The sequence below is a fragment of the Parus major genome, chromosome 7 (assembly GCF_001522545.3).
Source record: "Parus major isolate Abel chromosome 7, Parus_major1.1, whole genome shotgun sequence".
Lineage (NCBI taxonomy): Eukaryota > Metazoa > Chordata > Aves > Passeriformes > Paridae > Parus > Parus major.
In genome coordinates this window covers 3,956,964-3,975,287 of record NC_031776.1, presented here as the reverse complement: position 1 = coordinate 3,975,287, position 18,324 = coordinate 3,956,964, and the positions used below count along the sequence as shown (strand labels likewise).

The window sequence follows — 18,324 nt, the reverse complement described above, 5'->3', positions numbered from 1 at the left end:
TGTATGGGGTGTGTGTGGGGTTCTGTGTGTGTGTGGCCACCCCAGCTCAGGGCTGTGCCAGGGCTTCCCAGGGGCACAGGGGGCTCCGTGGCAGCTCTCCAGCCGCCTCCCAAGAGATTCCGGGTGCGCGCAGAGACTTTGTTTCGTATTTTATTGAATTTCATTTATATTAAATTAAAAATATATTTCTGACAGATTCATGTAACAAAAAGGCAGAACAGTTTTCAAATTGTTCAGCTGGGATGAGCGTGGGTTGATGCAAGGTGGGTCGCAGTCTACATTTGCCTTAACAAACAGATAAAGCTCTACCCCAAGGACCATGAGGAGAAACTCCGGGCTGCACACGGGAGTGGGGAATAGAACCACACAAAGAGAAGATCCACAGGTTTCTTCCCAGCTTCCAAACAAGACAAAAGGGAAGAGAAAGGAAAAAAAAAAAAAAAAAAAAGAAGAAAAAGAAAAGCCCCGAGAAACCGTGAAAAGAAGGGAAATTATGCTAAAATATGTACCTAATATTAACCCAGGTCAGTAAGTATTTTAACAGTGTATAATTCTCAACAGCTAAAATATGAGAAACGAAAGGTTAAAGTAACATTACGCCACACACGATTGGCATACCCTACTGTGTAAGCAAGTGCAGAAAGTCTGAACACACCACAACAGTGCTAAAACACGGAATCACACAGAATGCTGAAAATGGTACTTCTAACCAAAACCAGAGGGTGGGAAGGAAGAGAAAGGAAAGGGGGGGAGGAGCGGCTGAAATCACAAGCAAATTACCTATATACAAATCAACCCTAAGGACAATTATGTTCCAAACAATGGTGTCCACAAGGAAAATAAAAGCAACATTATCCTTATTTACAAATGCAACTAGCTGTGTCTTTAACAAGCTATAAAAATACTATTCACATTTTCAAAGTAACATACAGTAGGTATTGAATTTCTTTTTATTTTTGTTTCAGAAAGGCAGCTAACTCTGAATGCATCGCTTCGCAAGAAATGAGTGTCTTCCCCAACATGCTGACACTTCTCTTCTTCTGAAGGTACTTCATAAGGCAGAAGTATTGTTGTTTTATGTTGTGGCTCTTTTAGAATGCTGAGGATTGACAGAAACACAGGCCACCCCATCTGTGCTGCTGGTTCCGTGATCAGGAGTCACTGGGAGCTCGGTGCTGTCCCAGTGTCACCTGCCAGGTGGGGGTCTGTGATTCCAAGGGGACAGTAATGTCATACCCCAGGCCTGAATCTGAGCCTCATCTGAAAAGTCAGTGGTTCAAGACCACCAGGTCAGGAAATACAATTTGGCTATCTCTGTTCTTAGAAAGAGACTTCTTTTTCCCCTCAGTTTCCCTTCCCTATCCAAGGACTGACACCTATTTAGCAATTCCAGCTTACAGTACTGGGGAAGCAGCAAAAACTGGGCAAAAGAAGGGATTAAAACCATTGTGAGTAATGTATAGAATGGGTACCAATTTCCATCTTTAAAACACTATAAAAAATTACCAGTTTTCTCATCCACCTGCATTTTCCTCTTGCATTACCCCACCATAAGTACCCCCACAAGCAGCCAGTGCCTAGCTCCCATCCCATGTCCAGGGGAACAGTGATTTCATGCATTCAAAGTTAGCTACCCCCTACACAGCTGCTCAGTTAATAATCGACCCATTTAACAGCAGGACCAGTTTATGCTACATATGTCAGAGTACCTTACCTCGAAAGAACGGCATACATATCTACACTTAGAAAATACCACTCACAGTTCCCTACTGTGGTTATCCCAAAAGGGTTTAGTCTTCAGAGTACTACAGACAATACAGTGTTTCCCCCCTAGGAGAGCTCAAGGGTGGGGCTGGGGGCCAAGCTGCTGGCAAACGGCACTCGGTGGCAGCCCGTGGCTCCGTGTACCTGTGGCCCTGGTCACATCTGAGCCAGCAGCCTGAGGGTGCTGGGCAGGGTGCACCTTCACCCCAGAGGGTTCATCCACAACAGCACTGGAGCGTGATTTCATGGCTTTTTTATTGGTGAGGGGAGAGGAACTGGGATATAACTACTCACACTGCCTAATGCCTTACAAAACTCTCCTTAAAACCTCTCACTGCCAAGGTCCACAAAGCTCACTTCTAAAATTAAATAATAGAGAAGGAAAAAAAGAAAGCCAGCTTTGACACCTCTTCTTTCCTACTGGGATGTCCTTGGGCTTCCCCTCTCACACCTTTTCCTGTATTGCTGCCCCAGACCCCAGCTGGAGGATGCCCTGGGCATCAGGTGTCCCTCTGGCTCTGGTTAGGAGATGAGACTGGCTGCAGCTCAAGCCCCACTGAGTCCCACCACCATCAGTCAGACCTGAACACCCACAAAGTTCCCTAAAAAGTGCTCTGGACAATCAGACTTACAGGGAGTCAACAGCCTCACCTGCCGGTGATTTCCTCAGGAGCAAGGAGCCTACCATCAAAACAAACTACTGTTCCACACAGTGGTAAAATAAAATTGTGCTAAAATCACATTAAAACTAACCTGGAGACACAATTTTTTGACATCTTAGAGTGGTGCTTCTAACTGCATGGCTGTATTTGTTTCCAGCCTGAAAACCCCACTTGTACCAGTGACCTTTTCCACCTTTATAACGAAATGCTTAGCAACAGGTAGAAAATAAAAAAGAGGGAATCCTGCACACACAGCCAGTCACCCTACCCCACCCAGCCCTGGCTTTCTGGAAAACAATCTGAACCCAAATCCAAGATTTTTACATAACCACAGACAAGCTGTTTTGTCAGCATCAGAGGCTGGAGATTCCCAAGAGTGAGACTATAACAAGTGGCAGCTGGAAATGAGCAGGTGCAGAGACTTCCTGTGCCACCAGCTTTTGAAAAAGCCTTGCCAAAGGGAAATCGAGGTGACATTGTCCCCTCTGAGGTGCCCTCTAAAAGACTGGAAACTGCAGGCCTGGCTCCCATTGTTCTAAAGGCTCAGTTTCACCAGTCACCCTCAAGCCAAACATCCTTCCAAGCACGTAAACACCTCTCGGAGTGCCATAGCTCTGAAATGCACTTAGGGATCCAGGGTGGGGGCCCTGAGACACCAGCTGTGCAGGGTGAGGGGAGCAGCCAACCCTGACTCATGGGCACCTCTGGTGCCCCCATTCCTTCCTCCTCCTCCTCCTCCTCCTCCTCCTGCACTCTAGAGCAGTGTCCCCGTGTGACCCTGTGGGTGCTGCAGTGGCAGCTCCCTCGGTAAGGACGTGCCTGCCCAGGGTTCCTGAGCTGCCAGGGAAGCACAGCTCAGGGGATGCCTCCAGCTATCCTGGGGAATTACCAAAAATGACCAAAAAAGTGACCAAAAGCCTGATTCTGCTGTGTGCCAGTCTCCTCATCTCCCAGATGGAATAAAGGAGCTCAGACTATCCCATCATTCTGTTGGCTGCCACCATGATGTGCAACACCTACACAGACATGTCTAATAGACCAAAAAAAAGTTTTTTTTCTTTAATATCTGATTTTCCATCCCCAAAACCAAGCTGTATTTCTAGGCTTACTCACCTCACAACTCATACTTCTCCCCTGTGCTGCCCACCTCTACCTAGAGCTATGGAAAGACTGGATCCACAGAGTCATTCATGGCTGAGCTGCTCTTCCAGAGCTGCCACTTTCCTTCTTTTTGGGCTGGGATTGGTGGTGGCTGAGGGTGAGATCTTTAGTGGAAACAGGTGTCAGATCATTGCATATGAATCTTCCAGTCAAGAAGCACTTTTTCTACCAAGTAAATGTTACATCCAGGGGTAATACAGCATTTCTTTGTATACAGAAAAGGATTTCAGGGTACCTGGAACACACATACATGGTGGCCTCTACTACAGATTTATTTCCATCTCTTGCTACCTGAGAGAGATGACCTGTTTGAAATGTAGTTGTATATATTCTGCTACATCTGAGCTAAGGGCCATGTAAAAATCCCTCCTGGCTGTTTTGCAGAAAAAGAAAAATCTGAAAAGATCTGAAGAAGTAAATGCAAAAGTAGTTGGTTCCAGCCAGTTATGTTACAGTGAGTCAATCGGCCCCAGCATCTGCTTGCAGTAACCCTCAGGTAAGTAAAAACTAGTAATAAGCTAGGATAAGTAATACTGAAAGAGATCAGGAGAAAATAAGTTGTTCTCTTTCCTTTGGCACGTTGTTTTGTGCCTTGGACAATGGCTGGTCCACGCTCGGGCAAAAATGTGCTCTTGAAAAGCTGGTCACTGTTGGTCTCCCAGGCCGTGACAGGGGGAAGGAGAACATTTACAAACAGCAGACTGCACTCTGAAACCCACAAAACCTAAGTGTGCTGTGTACAGATACTTCAGTAGCACTGGAGAGTGAATCACACCCAAAATACTTCTGTTGACATGCTCACTTGCTGCTTTGTGCTGACAAAACGCAGTTTGTGTGTGGATATACGTGCTTTTCCCCCAAACCTGCCATTATGCACTGAAGAGCTTGACCCTCCTCTTTCATCCCATATGAATCCCAGTTGAGTGCTTGCCATAATCTTGCCATGTGCACTTGCCCAAGTTCTTTCAGCAAGCCAGCACAATACCCAGTAAGGCAAAGAAACGAGTTAGGGATGGCCAGGTTGTGATCAGATTAAAGCAGCCAAACAGTTCTGCTCTCAGTTTCCCTTTCTTGTTTTCTTTAGCTGTGATTAAACTCCCTGTTAAGAGGCAAAACCTGCCAGCTAAGTTCTCTTCCAGAGGAAAGGGGCAGGGTTCAGGTAACTGCTGCCCTCGGGGCTGGTTCACCAGCAGCCTCAGGTGAGGCAAGATCTCCAACACAGGCCCTGTGTGAACAGATGTGTGAACATCTGTTGGGCAAGGGGCAGCACCCATGGGCCAGTTTTGGCAACTGCAACTCAAACCAGCAGCTCAGAAAATCATAAAAAATATTGAATTGTGAAGCTGCAGCGTGCAGAGTTCTCCCTCATCCCGAATCACTGTGTTCATTAAGCCTCTGCCTGTCCTCTGCTCTCCCAGACCCCACTAGCATGGCTCTGCATGGCTCATGCTGGCTGCCAGGCAGAGCCCAAGCTCCTGTTCCAGCTTTCCTGCTGCCCCACTTGCAGGAACCTCTGCATTTCCATGCTACTTAATACATTATAGCACACCCACAGTCAACAAATAAAATTAATAAATAATTCAAGCCTTGTAAGAAATAAAATGTTAGACTGTTAAACCCCACCAGTATTTACACTTGGATTACTCCATGGGCTTGTCTCTAACAGGAGCACTACTTCATTACCAGAGGAACAAACAGGCCTCACCTTGTGTGAGCAGCTCCATCCCCAGCCAGTGCCTGGCTCTGCCCCAGCAGCCTCCGAGCTCATCTCTGAATTCAAACATGTCACCTGCGCCAGCTTTTTATTTTATATTTATTCTCCATTAGGAGTTACTCTGTGCTCTTGTTCGGGGACAAATCAACCTTTCTCCACCTACCTATGGAACTGCAGGCAGCTGCTGTGCTGAAACAGGACACCCACATTCCTGTGCTGCTCTGTGCCCCCAGGCAGCATCGTGTCAGCCTGGCAGACCTTGTCTGTGCACAGCTGACACCCTGTGAGCGCTGCTGTGGGCAGCAAACCTCCCCTGGAGCAGCCACCCAGGGCCTCATGCCAGCCTGTGCCCAGCCCCTGCCCAGTGGGTGCCCCTGTCTCTCCAAGATGGGGAGGAGCTACCAGAGGCACCAGAGGAGGCCCCTGAGTGCAGGATTGTATCCATGACAGTGGTTTGCTGGCCTTTTGGCCAAATCACCACAAACCACCTTGGTACCAGTTGACCCAAGATCTCCTTTCAACAGCTCAAAGATCTGTACCTGTCCTTGCTGCTTTCAGAACCTTCAGCTATGTACTTGGTGAACACCTGGTTGTAGCTGGCCTGGACACACCTGGTGCACAAAAAGCTCACTTGTGATCACACAGAATTTGTTCTCCATCTACAAGGGCAACAACAAACCCAGCTTTAACATCTCTTCTCACCTTTGTCAAGCCTCAGCCACTAAGCTTCAGATAACTATTGCTAGTTTCATACTCCCTTCCTCTGCTTCCCTAAGATTAAAGGTGGCAAGCTGTTGGAACGGCAGGAGTTTAGAGGAGGGTGATGCCATTCCAGCTGCTGGTTTTGTTGCCAGGTTAGGTCATCCCAAAGATCTCAGCCCTAGCAGAGCTGAAGTGCATAAACTGAAATACTGTTGCATCACCCAAAGTTGCCATCCACCAGGTATTGTTTCTTCCCTTTAAAAACCTTGATGGATAGAGACAGGTAGATCTCCAAAGGTACCTAATAGTTCCTTAACATGTGTGGTGGGAAGTAGGCTCACAAATGCTCTCACACACACGGTCTTGGTGTGCCAGGAGCAAGCCTTGGTGTCTCTGGCCCTTACGCCTCCTTTCCCAGCTCCATCTGCCCCAGATCACTAAAAACGTCCAGAACTCTGCTTTGAAGGAGATTTCCAAAGAGGAGCAGGTCAGGGGGTGTCTACCTAAAAACTGAGGTTGATAAAAGCAGAACTAAGTGCAAGGAGACTGACTCATACTTATTTACATTTTCGACAGAAAGCTCTGCAAATCATGCACATTTTGACTTCTCAAACCTCATATGCACTGTCTTCTGTGCCAGAGTAATCCTCCTTTTAGAAAAATGGTATTCTGTACCGTACTGCAAGCCAGAGCAGGACATTTGCCTTCCCTGATCCTTTCAGGGTTTGCTCTGCTGTCCTTCATAAAGCAGCAGGAAGAGCTGGCTGCTCCGTCACTGTATTCTCTGAAGCAGTCACTGCATTGGCCTCTCAGAAGTGGCAGACATTGTTCCAAAGACTTGATTTGCTTCATTTTGGCATTTCCACAGTCATCCTTTACAAATAATTTATATTTCTTTTTAAATTTAAAATTATTATTTTGTATTTTGCTGGTCACTTCCATATTGCTTCATTCAAAATCCAGAAAACAGTTCAAATAAAATCAGAGGTTAAGTGCAAACTAACTTTCCAGTGAACCACTATGTGCATTTTTTCCAGTCCAGTGTCTGTCTTCCAGTTTAAAGGACCCTTCCCACCCCACCCCACAGAACATCAAACTCTTCAGTTCTTTGTCTTGTCCTCAGTGTTGCCTGACAGCATCCCCAGCTCCCTTCATGACCATGAAGAAGAAAAAGAGGGAAGAATTAGTGACAATCTTTTGAAGTGTTTACAGTCAGCAGGTAAAAAACAGGAAAGCAAAGCTTTTGGCATACAAATCTTCATTTCTTGGCCTGTTTTTTAGCTTCAAAAGGAACATATTGGAGGTGTGGTTTTGTTGCTCTCTTCTGAAAGGTATTTTGTGTTTAAAGTGTTTGTTCTGTTGGCACACATACAAAAATGGTCATGTCAGGTACCAGTTCTGAGTAGGAGTCTCTGTGGCTGGGAATTGGCACAAAATCATGGTGTGGCTCAGAATAAGGGTTTAGTATGTGGGAGTCACATTATCATTTCTTGGAAAGCCACAATGAAGATCTGAATGTTTTTGAAAAGCTATGTTAGCCATTTTCAGTTGCTGGGATAGAAAGTGTTAGAGAAAGAAATTGGATTCTCAATCTCAATTACTACGCTATCACACGGGATATAAAAATTGTCCATTTTTCACCCTGATGGAAATTGCATGGAGATATCCAGGAATGCTGTACAGACTCCCATCAGTTCCTGCTGAAAGAATCAGCCTTCCTGTGGCTTTCCCTACAGTGTCTGGTTGAATCACTGAGAACGAGCTCCACAGCAGCACTGCCACTGGCCTCTCCTGCTACCACCTGGCTCCTCTGGGCCTCTGCTGAAAGTGGGAAAGGCCAGGTCGTACAAAAATCCTTCTTCCAGTCTCTTTCCTTCCTTCCTTCCTTCCAGGTGCCCAACCCAATCTGCAACCAACTCCAGGACATCCTTTCACTTAAAAATATCAAAAATGAGTGAACTGGCAAGAAGAGGAAGCTCATGGGAGAAAGAGAGGGAGGGAGGGAGGGAGGGAAGAAAGACGGGCAAGGGCAGGGAGAACAGGGGAGCGAGAGAGCACGAGTGAGGCAGCTAGAAGGGGTTGCCTTTCCACTTCAGTGAGAGCACAGCCACTACACCACGGTATTCCGGTGTCTGTAGGGCGGCGGGGGCAGCACAGTGCCAGGCTTCAGGGAGAACTCGGAGAGGTATTCAGGATTCTCTGCCACTATGGGCCGGATCCGTCCGTTCTGTTTGTAAAAGTATTTTGTGCTGTACTCTTGCAGGTAGTCCGGGTGCTGGAGGGTGCTCCGTGGGGGCAGGCTGTGGTTCCAGTAGTCTGGGTTGTCAAAGGCCTTCTTGGCTTTCTCTGGCAAATTGTTCTTCAGGTACTCGGCGTTTTCCAAGGTGTTGGCGAAGGTGTTGAGGTACAAGGGCTCGTTCACGTACTCATCCTCTGCTTTGGGCTGCCCGTTGGGAGCGTTGTGGTACTCTGGGTTGTCCACAGCTTGGAGATCTCCGTTCTTTCGTCGGGAAACAAAGGGGTTCTCTTCCACTGGGTTTAGGTAATCTAAAGAAAGATGAAAAATACGTCAGCCAGGAGCAGTAGTAATCCATCCATGTAGCATCCGTGACCAGAAACAGCGCTTGGACTAGAGCACCCTCCACCTCAGCCATTCCAAGAACTCCAGATGGGACCAGAAGCCAGCTGAGCTGAACACACACCAGTGAAAAGTGAAGTGTTTACAAGCTAAACAGACAATATGGGTTAAAACAGATACTTCTGAAGACTGACTTATCAAACACACTGGCCAGCTAAACTACAGCTCTTGCTGAGCCATAGCCCATGTAGCTCCTCTGCTCTCCCTCCTCTCATGGTGTGAACTACAGACCCAAACACACCCACTGACTTCTGCCTCTGCCACCTCGGACCTATTAGCAAACCCTCTGCTCTGTACTCCTTCCATCCAGAAAACTCTACAGGAATCTCACTTAAGCCTCTCTGCACAAAGCCTATCCCCAAGGGCTGACTTTTAAGACAGCTTCATTTCTAACAGAGCAATTTGCCTGATTAAAAACCTTCCATCCCTGAAGGACAAAGGGCTTTTGTCCAAGCATTATGAGAAAAAAGTTATACAAATGAGCCCTGGAAAGAGAACAAGAGAGCCTTAGATCAGCTGCAGAACAGGACTTGGAGCAGGTTAGAGTTGCCTCAGATCACTTGCTGTGGATTAACACCCCATTTCCAGAGGCAGGGCACTGCTCAAAGGCTCTGCACACACCTCCCCAGAGAGTCCTGCTGCAAGGGATCATCTGCTTTCATCCAGAATGGGGCCAAAACTATTAAAGGCAAAAGTTTGAGTCCCAGTGAACACCTTTGAACTGTCACTGGATCTGAGCTGAACAGTGGGAACATTTTTCCCCATTTTTCAGTGCTTTGATTTGAACCCCGCAGCTGTGTGGCCAGACTGTGACAGCCCTGTGTCTGTGCCCAGGGGCTCAGGAAGGAGCTGCTTTCTCCTGAGCTGCTGCTGCCACATCCCTGAGGGCTCAGGTGGCTCCTGCAGAGCTCTGAGGACTCCCAGGGCACACCTGGATGGGTGCAAACGTGGGCTCACACTGCGAGGAAATCACTATTAAAAGGGAGAATCCCACAACTGCAGCTGCTGTGGGTCAAGCCCCAGGGCTCCCTCCATCCCTCCATCATGAAAGACAAAGTGGCTTCCAAATTCTTAGCAAACACAGTAGTGATTTGTCATTTACACTGCATTTATTAATTTCTTTAGAGCTAATGCAAAGCTTTGGAAGCAAATTAATAATGACACGTCCCCTTACATCTAAATGACTGCTATCATTATTTAAAGAGGAAGAAATGAATGAGGGCAAACTGGGAAGTGCAGCGTGCTGAGCTGGCACAGATTTAGGCAATCTTCCCCTTGCAGTGATGCTCTCTTTAAAGCACATCTTGTTCTTTCAATCCTAGACTTCTCTTGGGTATCAAATGCCAGCTGTGTGTATCAGTTCTGTGGCAGGTTCAACATGACATTTACCAAGCAAAGTGCCAAGAATAAGAAGATCAATAAACAAAGCAAAGTTAGGACTATGGCTGGCTGAAGATAGATCCCTTCCTTGGAAATAACTGAAGATTTGTGTTTGGGTAAGAAGGGGGCTTAGCTTTTTTTCATTCCTCTTGTTATTTCTCAAAAAAAAAAAAGTAAAAGGGGGACTTACCATCTTTGACATACTGGCACATTTGAGCATTTCAAAGTAGAAAATTAAGGAGAGAAAACCAAATCCCCGCGTAAAGGAGTATTAATCTAGTCAGAATGCTTCAACCTTGATGGGTAACTAAATAAAGCCATTTTTGATGAAAAGCTGCTGATGTACAAAGAGAATAAATCCAGCCAGGCTAGAGCAGGAGCCTCTGTGGAAAGCCAATATTTTACCTGTTTTAGGTTTGTCTCGCATCGGTGTCATGTACCCATCCTCATCCAGCTCTCCCCGCACGACCCGCTCGGGAATGAAGACGGTGGGGTCGGCGCTGTACCTCTGGGTGCTGCTGTCCTCTTTTGCCAGGGTTGCCACCTGTTTCTGCATTGTACCATTGCAGCAAGTGTCTTCAAAGATCTCTGCTGTGGCCCCTTGAGCGGCTGGGGCCTCTGGAATGATGCAGCCTGGAGCCCTGTACGGCATCGGCACCTCGGGAGCGTAGCCACCATCCCGGTACACAAACTGGTTCTGTAGGCAGAAAGAGAGCACAGCTCAGTGGGAAAGGAGGCTCCCAAGGGGAGAAGCTTCAGCAGCAAGCCATGCCTGTGCCTGCCCTGCCCATCCTGTGCCTCCAGGCTTTGCTGTGGACCCACGGAGCATCTGTCTGCACAGTGGTGCGCTGTGGGGATGGAAATGGGGCAGGAAAATTGTTTCCTACTGGGCACGTGGAGGCTGGACACACACAGCTGCAAGAGGGGAAGGTGGTGTTTCTTTTATTACTCTGGCAACCTCCCCTGATTGCTGATTAAAGCCCTTTAATCCTCATGTTTGGGAAATCTCCTCCTGATGGGGGATAATCATCTCTGTTTATTCCTGGGTGATACTTTTAGTGTGTCCTGTGGTGAGAATCATGGGGTCACCATGTGCAATTCTATCAGGAATTTCAGGCTGGTGACCTGACCTGCGTTTGTGTTGGCACCTAAATTCAATGGTTCAACAAAACCTATCATTTTGCTTGCCAGCACGGGCATGCAAAGGACTTTCAACATCCTGAGCTATAGATAGGAAGGAAATATGTACAGATTCATCCAAGCCTTTTACCTAAATGCTTTTTCAAGAAAAGTTGTCAGAGTTTTGGGTGTGGATCCCTAGAGTTTGCACACAAATCCAGGCTGAGTCTGGAGGTCTTAACTGTTTGATTCCTTATGTATACACTTCATTAGCTGTTGGCTTTTGGGTCATTTATGGAAGAAAAAGGAGTTGGAAAAAGAAAAAAAATGTAGTGAAGAAAGGAGGAAAGCCTAAAGAATGAAGGCTGAATGTGAAATACTTACTCCTGACATAGGGGTGTAGGCAGGAGGGCTGTGTCCAATTTCACTCTAATAGAAAGAAAAATGGGTGATGGATACATAACAGGAAGCCACATGAATGAGACAAGTCACATGAGCTGTGTGAGCTAATTGAAACACCCACATCAGTCAGATTTCCTAACCTGAGCCAAAATTCAAATTCAGTCATGGCAAATGCCCCACCCCCAAAAAACAAGCTGTGTCTCACCAGTGTTAGACAGAGCCACTGATCCCACCTGGGCTCACTGAGAGGGAAGGCCATAAAGGAAGATGGAACATAAGACACTCCACCAGATGTTACTTTTTAAAAGGGAACAGACACCAGCAGCACTGAATGTAGACTTTGCAAGTTGCTTGTGCAAGAGGATTATTTTGGACAATTGGGAAGGTCTGTTGAATCAGGGAACACCTTGAAAACTGGAGCTGCTGTGATTACCTCCAAACCCCTCCAGATTTACAGTCTGCTTGTAATGACACATGGGCAATGACAGGCTACAATGCAGAATGTGTTAGACAAATGGATAAAAAAATCTCCTGAGCCTGGCAGATGCTACTTTAAAGCCCTCCTGATGGCTCTGAGACACTGCACTGCTGCTTTTTTCTCAACCTGGAAATGAAACTCGAGGTAATTTTAATAAGGAGGTCGTATAAGAGTGGATCTTTATTTGAAGGCCTTCAGTGGAAGTTATGAAAGATGTCCACAAAAGCCACACTGGAATGCATCACACCCCTTTCATTTACATCTCCCTGTTTCCACACAGGGAACTTCCAAGGTTGGTTCACTGATTCTGGATGAAAAAGGGCAGAGCTGCCTTTGAAGTCCTTTCAGTTCACTTCTTTCAGTGATGCCTTGATGACAACATAGAAAAGTGTCTTTTACTGATAGGCTTGACTTCTGCACACAGGGCTATCTCCCTCTGCCAGTAAAAGTTTAGAAGATCAGCAGCTTAAAAAAATACTAGGATGGCCACATTACTGTGTCTGTGGGCTGTGCTCCATCCTCAGCACAAAAGGCTAAACCTGCCATCCTATCTTTAGGTCCTCTTGGCTGTGAGGATAATATTTAAATCCATACTCTGCAACTATAACAACCCAGCAACAAGCCCTCTTAGCACAGCCCTGTCCCAGGATGTCAGGGGACAATGGACTGCCATTGATGTGTTTGTTGCTATTTTTGCTGACAAGAGCCTCTCCAGTCAGTGGCCTGCCAGCTAAGATCACCATAATTGTGTTTTTTCATGCCTCCCCTTTAGTGCTGCACTAAACACATCTGTCTTGCAACAGCCCTTTCTGCAGAACCTTGCACGTGGCTCTTCCCCAACACTGCTGCCTGCACATTTTTTTACTTCTTTGCTGTTTTTCCCCATGAACTGATACCCTGTGGCCACTGCTCCATTAAAACAGGAGGCAAAGGAAAAAGCTCTGGTGCCATTTAGTTGGCTTGAAAATTTAATACAATTGTTTAAGTGTCCCTAAATTGACTGGCAATTGCAATGTGAGGTCATAATTTTGCAGGGTTCCAAGATTTCCTCAGACAACTCTTATTGGTCAGGACATGAATCACACTCTGAGAAGGAAATATACTTGGATTTTACCAGGTGAAACGTAAATAGCTTGTTCTGTATGTGAAATCCAATTTACTTTGTTGATTTTTGGCTGGGGAGGAGTTGTTGTTTTTGCATTTAAAATACTACCTTGAAAAAAACCAGCGGGTTTTCCTTTACTGAAAAGCTCTAGTATTTTGGATTTCTGATCCTAAAAGACTCACCAGAATTATCATCTCTGTCTTTTTGAGATAGACAGAGACCTTAGTGGCTGGTTGCTCAAAGACCTCAATGCATAAGTCTACTTAAGAAAGCTCAGCTTGTACACTAAAAAAAAGATAAAAAATAAATGTACACTGGCTCCCTTTTGATGGTTTAATGTGTGTTATATCCATTAACATCCATTGACAGAGGAACTCATCACAATTCAGAAGGAGCCTCACTTTTTTAACTGCCCACGAGCAGCCCTCCTCAGAAATGCCCAAGATTTCATCCTGTACACCACATGATTGAATTTTAGCCAAAAACATGGCAGAGCAGAGAAAGAATAAGACCCAAGAAAATGTCTCCTCAGGCCTATTTCCAGGGCCCTCTGGTATGAAATACCAGCTGTTATATCAGCCAATGTTTGTATAAAATGAGCCCTGATCAAGGAGTGGTAAATAACATTTCTGTGAATATTGGCTTGTGTTATTGCTTTCTATTCATTAATTTCATTTTCCAATTCCTTGCCTCTAAAATCTCCTAAAGGTAAATATCTCCTCCTTTATAGCAGGGACATAATATTTTCTGGCTGCATCTTAAACTGTAATGAAATCAAAGCCTTATTGGGTCCAGCTCCCGTCCACTGCAGAGCTGGTTTTCCTGGCCACCCACAGAAATGCTGATAGGGTTGCACAATCATTGTTGTTTCTTGCTCTTAAACTCACAGGACTGAAAGATTTTTCTCTGATAAAGGCAAGTCTTTTTCCAGCATGAATGTACACACATGTTTGAAGCCACTCTGATACTGCCCAAAGTGCATAAAACCCAGCTCCTTCCTCCTCTCCTTCTGCTCTCCTACACAAAAAGTACCAAACACAGGAGTGAAACACTCCAGCCTTCTCACTGGGATGCTGCTCTCCAGTCCTGTTCAGGGGAATCCTGTGCTCCATGCCTCAGGCAACCCAGTGCTCACCTGCTTTGATCAACCTCTTTGTACTGTTCATCAGTCCTGTGTGCTCCCAGAAACAACTCACTCTCCTCCTCCCCCTGGAAACTCTTCACCTCATTTCAAACCAAGGGAGTGCCCAGGCTCCAGCCACCAAACCAAGGCATGGTGATATGTGAGACCTTGCTGTGAGCACCAAAATGTCAGCAGCTCTCCAGGAAGGGTGGCTGATTTACAGGAGTGGATCTGGATAATGTTTTGGGATGGTCTGGTGGGGCTGCAGGCAGAGGACACAGTGCAGCATCCCTCCAGCCCCCTAGCAAACTCCAGCCACATTCCAAGGGAGCAGCCTGGTATTTACAGCTGATCCAAACTGAAATTCAAATAGGAAAGACCATTCCAGGAGAACAGCCACCTCTGCTTGGCTGCAGTGCTGCTTCCAGAGAATTTGCAGATTACACTGCCCTGCTCCAGACAGCAAACATTTCTGAGATGAAAATCAGAGGAAAAAACACACACCATGAGATCACTGGGTGATGTTAAATAGAAATGGAATGCTGTTTTTATGGTAATTGCTAGAAGGTTTTGCAGACCTCTAGGGTTTCTGATCCCAGCCCCTGCTCAGAGAAGGGTCCTATATAAAAAGAAAGGATTAGACACCTGCCTGGCCTGTTAAGGTTCAAGCATACCCATCCCTACAGCTCACAGCACCTGACACAAGTCTGGCATTCCTTGGCCATAAGGTTGGGAATCAGGGAATCTTTATGGGAAATGATTCCAGCCCCTTTTCCAGCAGAAACTTTTCTCAGAATGTGTCACATGTTTTAACTTAAATGTTGATTACAAGTATAGAAACAATATAAACAACAGTCTGAATCAAGTGTTTGCTCCAGTCTCCAACAACTGCTCCTTCTACAGTCGAGACACAAAACATCCAGCTTAGATCAGCAAGGGGGAAAAATAAATAAAAGAAACAAAGATTAAGTATTTTTCTACCTCAAAGCTTTTTCTGGTTGGTGTTTGCCAGAGGTCAGGACAGAGCTCTAACTCAGCTCCCATGGGCTGCCTGTGTCAGCTGGATATCCTGATAGCCTGGCAGAATGGTGGATTTAAGACATCCCTGAACCTGTCCCAAGTCAGTGTGGATGTTTCAGTGCCCCCTGGGTTCAGGTCAGCCCTGACCAACTTCTTAGCTTCAGATAAGTCATCACCACTTTCTCTTGCATAATTTTGTCTCATAACATCTGTGTGTTTTCATACTTGCTAACTCTTTTAGAGCAGTCCATATGGTAGGGATACCCAAACTGCCTTCTAGGAGTAATTTAGTCTGGACTGTGAACAGTAAATGTCATTTATCAAAAACAAAATCTTGGCATAGTGGTATGGGAAACATATCTACACACAGCACAAAGTATTTCCTGTGCTGTTACTGGAAAATACCAGATATAAACCATTTATTTTCAGTCTAACCCTTCAAGTAGAGAAGCCAAAGATGACTACACTGCCAATGAAAGTAATTTCTTAAGAGATGCACAATCTGGGCACAAAACTTGGTATCCAGCTACACTGACAGGAAAAGGTGGGTGAAATGCTTTTCTGTAGCCTCATCTCTTTGAGCCTGATACCTGGGCTGAAAAGAAAAGCATTCTCCAGCTGTATGGCACCAAAGGCTTGGAAACCCACCTGTTCTCTGGACTTCAGAAACCAGAATCCTTCCTGCCTTCAGAGGGGCTGGCAAGCAGATTTCAGCTGGCACAAAAAACACTTTGATCTAAGCATGACACAGGAATGGAGACACAAGGATTCCCTTCGCCTTTTATTTTGTGTTAATGCATCTGAGCGTCAGAGGGCAGAGCAGAAAGAGAGACTGCTGGCATTGCCTGTCTTTTCCTTTCAATCTCCTCGACTCCCCCATCCTTCCTGTCACCCACAGCTAGCTTTCTGTCACTCTCCTTTTTAATACACTCCCCAAGACACTTTACAGTAAATGGCACCTTTTAACACTGAGCCAATTCCCCACAATTTGAGAGGGATGTGGTACCATTTCCCACCTGTCCTAACAATGCCCTGTGGGACAGAGGGGTCAGCACTGCTCCTGCTCCAAAACACAGGACCAGCAGCATCTCCTTTTCTGTACAAACCTCAAGCTTCAAATCCCAAAACAGGGAAAGGCTGGAGAACAGGACCAAAACCACAACACACCCATGATTTTTTATTGTGACAAGGAAGACAAAAAAAATAAAAAATAAAAAAAAAGAGGCACAAAAGAAACTTGATGAGCGATCCTGGGAGGAGCAGCAGCCCCCTCCTATGTGCAGGCTGCACTGCCATCTTCCCCAGCCTGTTTTACACAGTAATCAAAGGATATTCTGAGCCTCTCAAAATGCCATCAACCCTCATTGAGAATGAAATAGAGCACATCTCCATCGAAGCCTTTACAGCAGTAATCATTGCCACATGCTGGCCTGAACAGGGAGCTTTTACAGACAAAGATGGGTTTTAAAAATAAAATAAAAAAGCCTTCCTAAAATCTGAATAGAAACTTGATGATAATCTCCCAATTTTATTATGCAAGGGGGAAAAGAAACCCATAATTGTGCCCTCTTGGTCTCTTAAAGCAAAGAATAGGCTTCTTGATGAAATGCTGAGTTGATTTAGAGCAGGGCTGAGGTTCTGGTGGCAATAATAGTCTAAAAGAACTAACCATCCAGCTGATTTGGATAAAATAATCATTTTTCAACATTCTAAATCTACACTTCATCTGTGCCTCCTCCCACTTCTCCCAACTGCATCTTTTGGAGAGTCTTTTTATAGCTTTGAGAATTATTTTCCCCTCCCGCAGCATCCAAGAGGAAAGGCAGACTCTTTACTCTGGCTAACAAAGGGCGTTTTTTAGGCTGTGCTGGCATTTAGCTCCATTGCATCTATGTTTAGAAGGTACAGTATTTAGTATTTATTTTATTGGTTGCTCTGTAGTCCTCCTGCCACCTGGGAGTCCTCTCAAAGCATTATCCCTGGAGTCCCACTGCCCTGGGACACTGAGCACTCTCCATCCTGGGGGGCCAGACTGGTGTGTAAGGGGAAACTCCCAGCAGCTCTGCCTGGTGCACTTGCAAATCGTGAACCCCTTGTATTTTTTATGTGCTTTTATTATTTTAAGAAAACCACAGACAGTGTTCCTCACACATGGATATTTTCCACTAACAATTTCTGCTTCGCATCTCGTCACAGAAGGAAAATTTCCTCCCAGTTCTCATAATTATTTCCTGACTCTCAGTCCACTTTTCCATCTACTGAATTATGTAGAGTTGTTTAGCTTGCTGTTTTCCAAGAATGCCTCATCAGTGCAGTGTAAAAATATTTATTACTTACTCTTTTTATATGTATTGACTTTTTTTTTCAGGATATAAAAGAAAATGGATCAGCTGTGAGCTCTCTCTGCTGTTAACACAGCCAGCAGCTATTCATGGATCAAGCAGATGCTGCCTGATTTTAAACCAGTTTATATTAAAGCTCAGTGAGTTTATATGTCATGCATCAAGGATGGAAGCAACACAACACACAGCTACAGCCTCTCCCACTGATTCCATGGAGCTTGCAGGAAGTACTGTGAGGTGGTGATTTTGTTATTAATCCATCCTAAAATCTGTGCTAGCCAAAATACCATTCAGTGCTTTAGGAAAGTCTCTAGCTCTTTATGCCTGACTGTAAAGCTGTATGCCTGAACACAGAAGCCTGAATGTGGCAGAAAATAGCTAATGCATTAAAAAAGCCCTGTTTTAAGGCACTTCCCTGCAAAATCATGGGTTAATTTGACCAGTTGGTCCTGATAATCTGTTCAGGCTGAGAAGGATTTACTCCTTGAGACATATCACTGATTTCAGCCAGACTGGCTGCAAAGCAAGAAACTAATTGCCATACAGCACTTTGAAAGAATTCTCTGTGAAGACCCAGGAATCATCTATTCCATTTGAGTCTTGTGATTTTTTTTTTCCTTTCTCCTCTAGCAAACCTAGCATGTTTTACAAAGGTGTTTAAATACACACGTTCTAGATATGCATACTTTGTAATGAGCTTTCCTTTTTTTATGT

General features: G+C 45.4%; 1 protein-coding gene across 2 annotated transcripts in view; it reads right to left on the bottom strand.

Annotated features, from left to right (window-relative positions):
* Window positions 1-134: 134 nt before the first annotated feature.
* The window catches only part of ERBB4 (erb-b2 receptor tyrosine kinase 4), a 553,629-nt gene continuing 535,439 nt past the window's right edge, over window positions 135-18,324 (bottom strand). The window contains exons 26-28 of one of the 2 annotated variants that reach the window (XM_015634896.1): window positions 11,525-11,569; window positions 10,427-10,718; window positions 135-8,550 (exon numbers count right to left, since the gene is read on the bottom strand). In XM_015634896.1, coding sequence (XP_015490382.1) covers window positions 8,114-8,550; window positions 10,427-10,718; window positions 11,525-11,569 — 774 coding nt within the window. In that variant the 3' untranslated portion in view covers window positions 135-8,113. The remainder of the gene's footprint in view (window positions 8,551-10,426; window positions 10,719-11,524; window positions 11,570-18,324) is intronic. The other variant, XM_015634897.1, reaches the window with a different exon arrangement.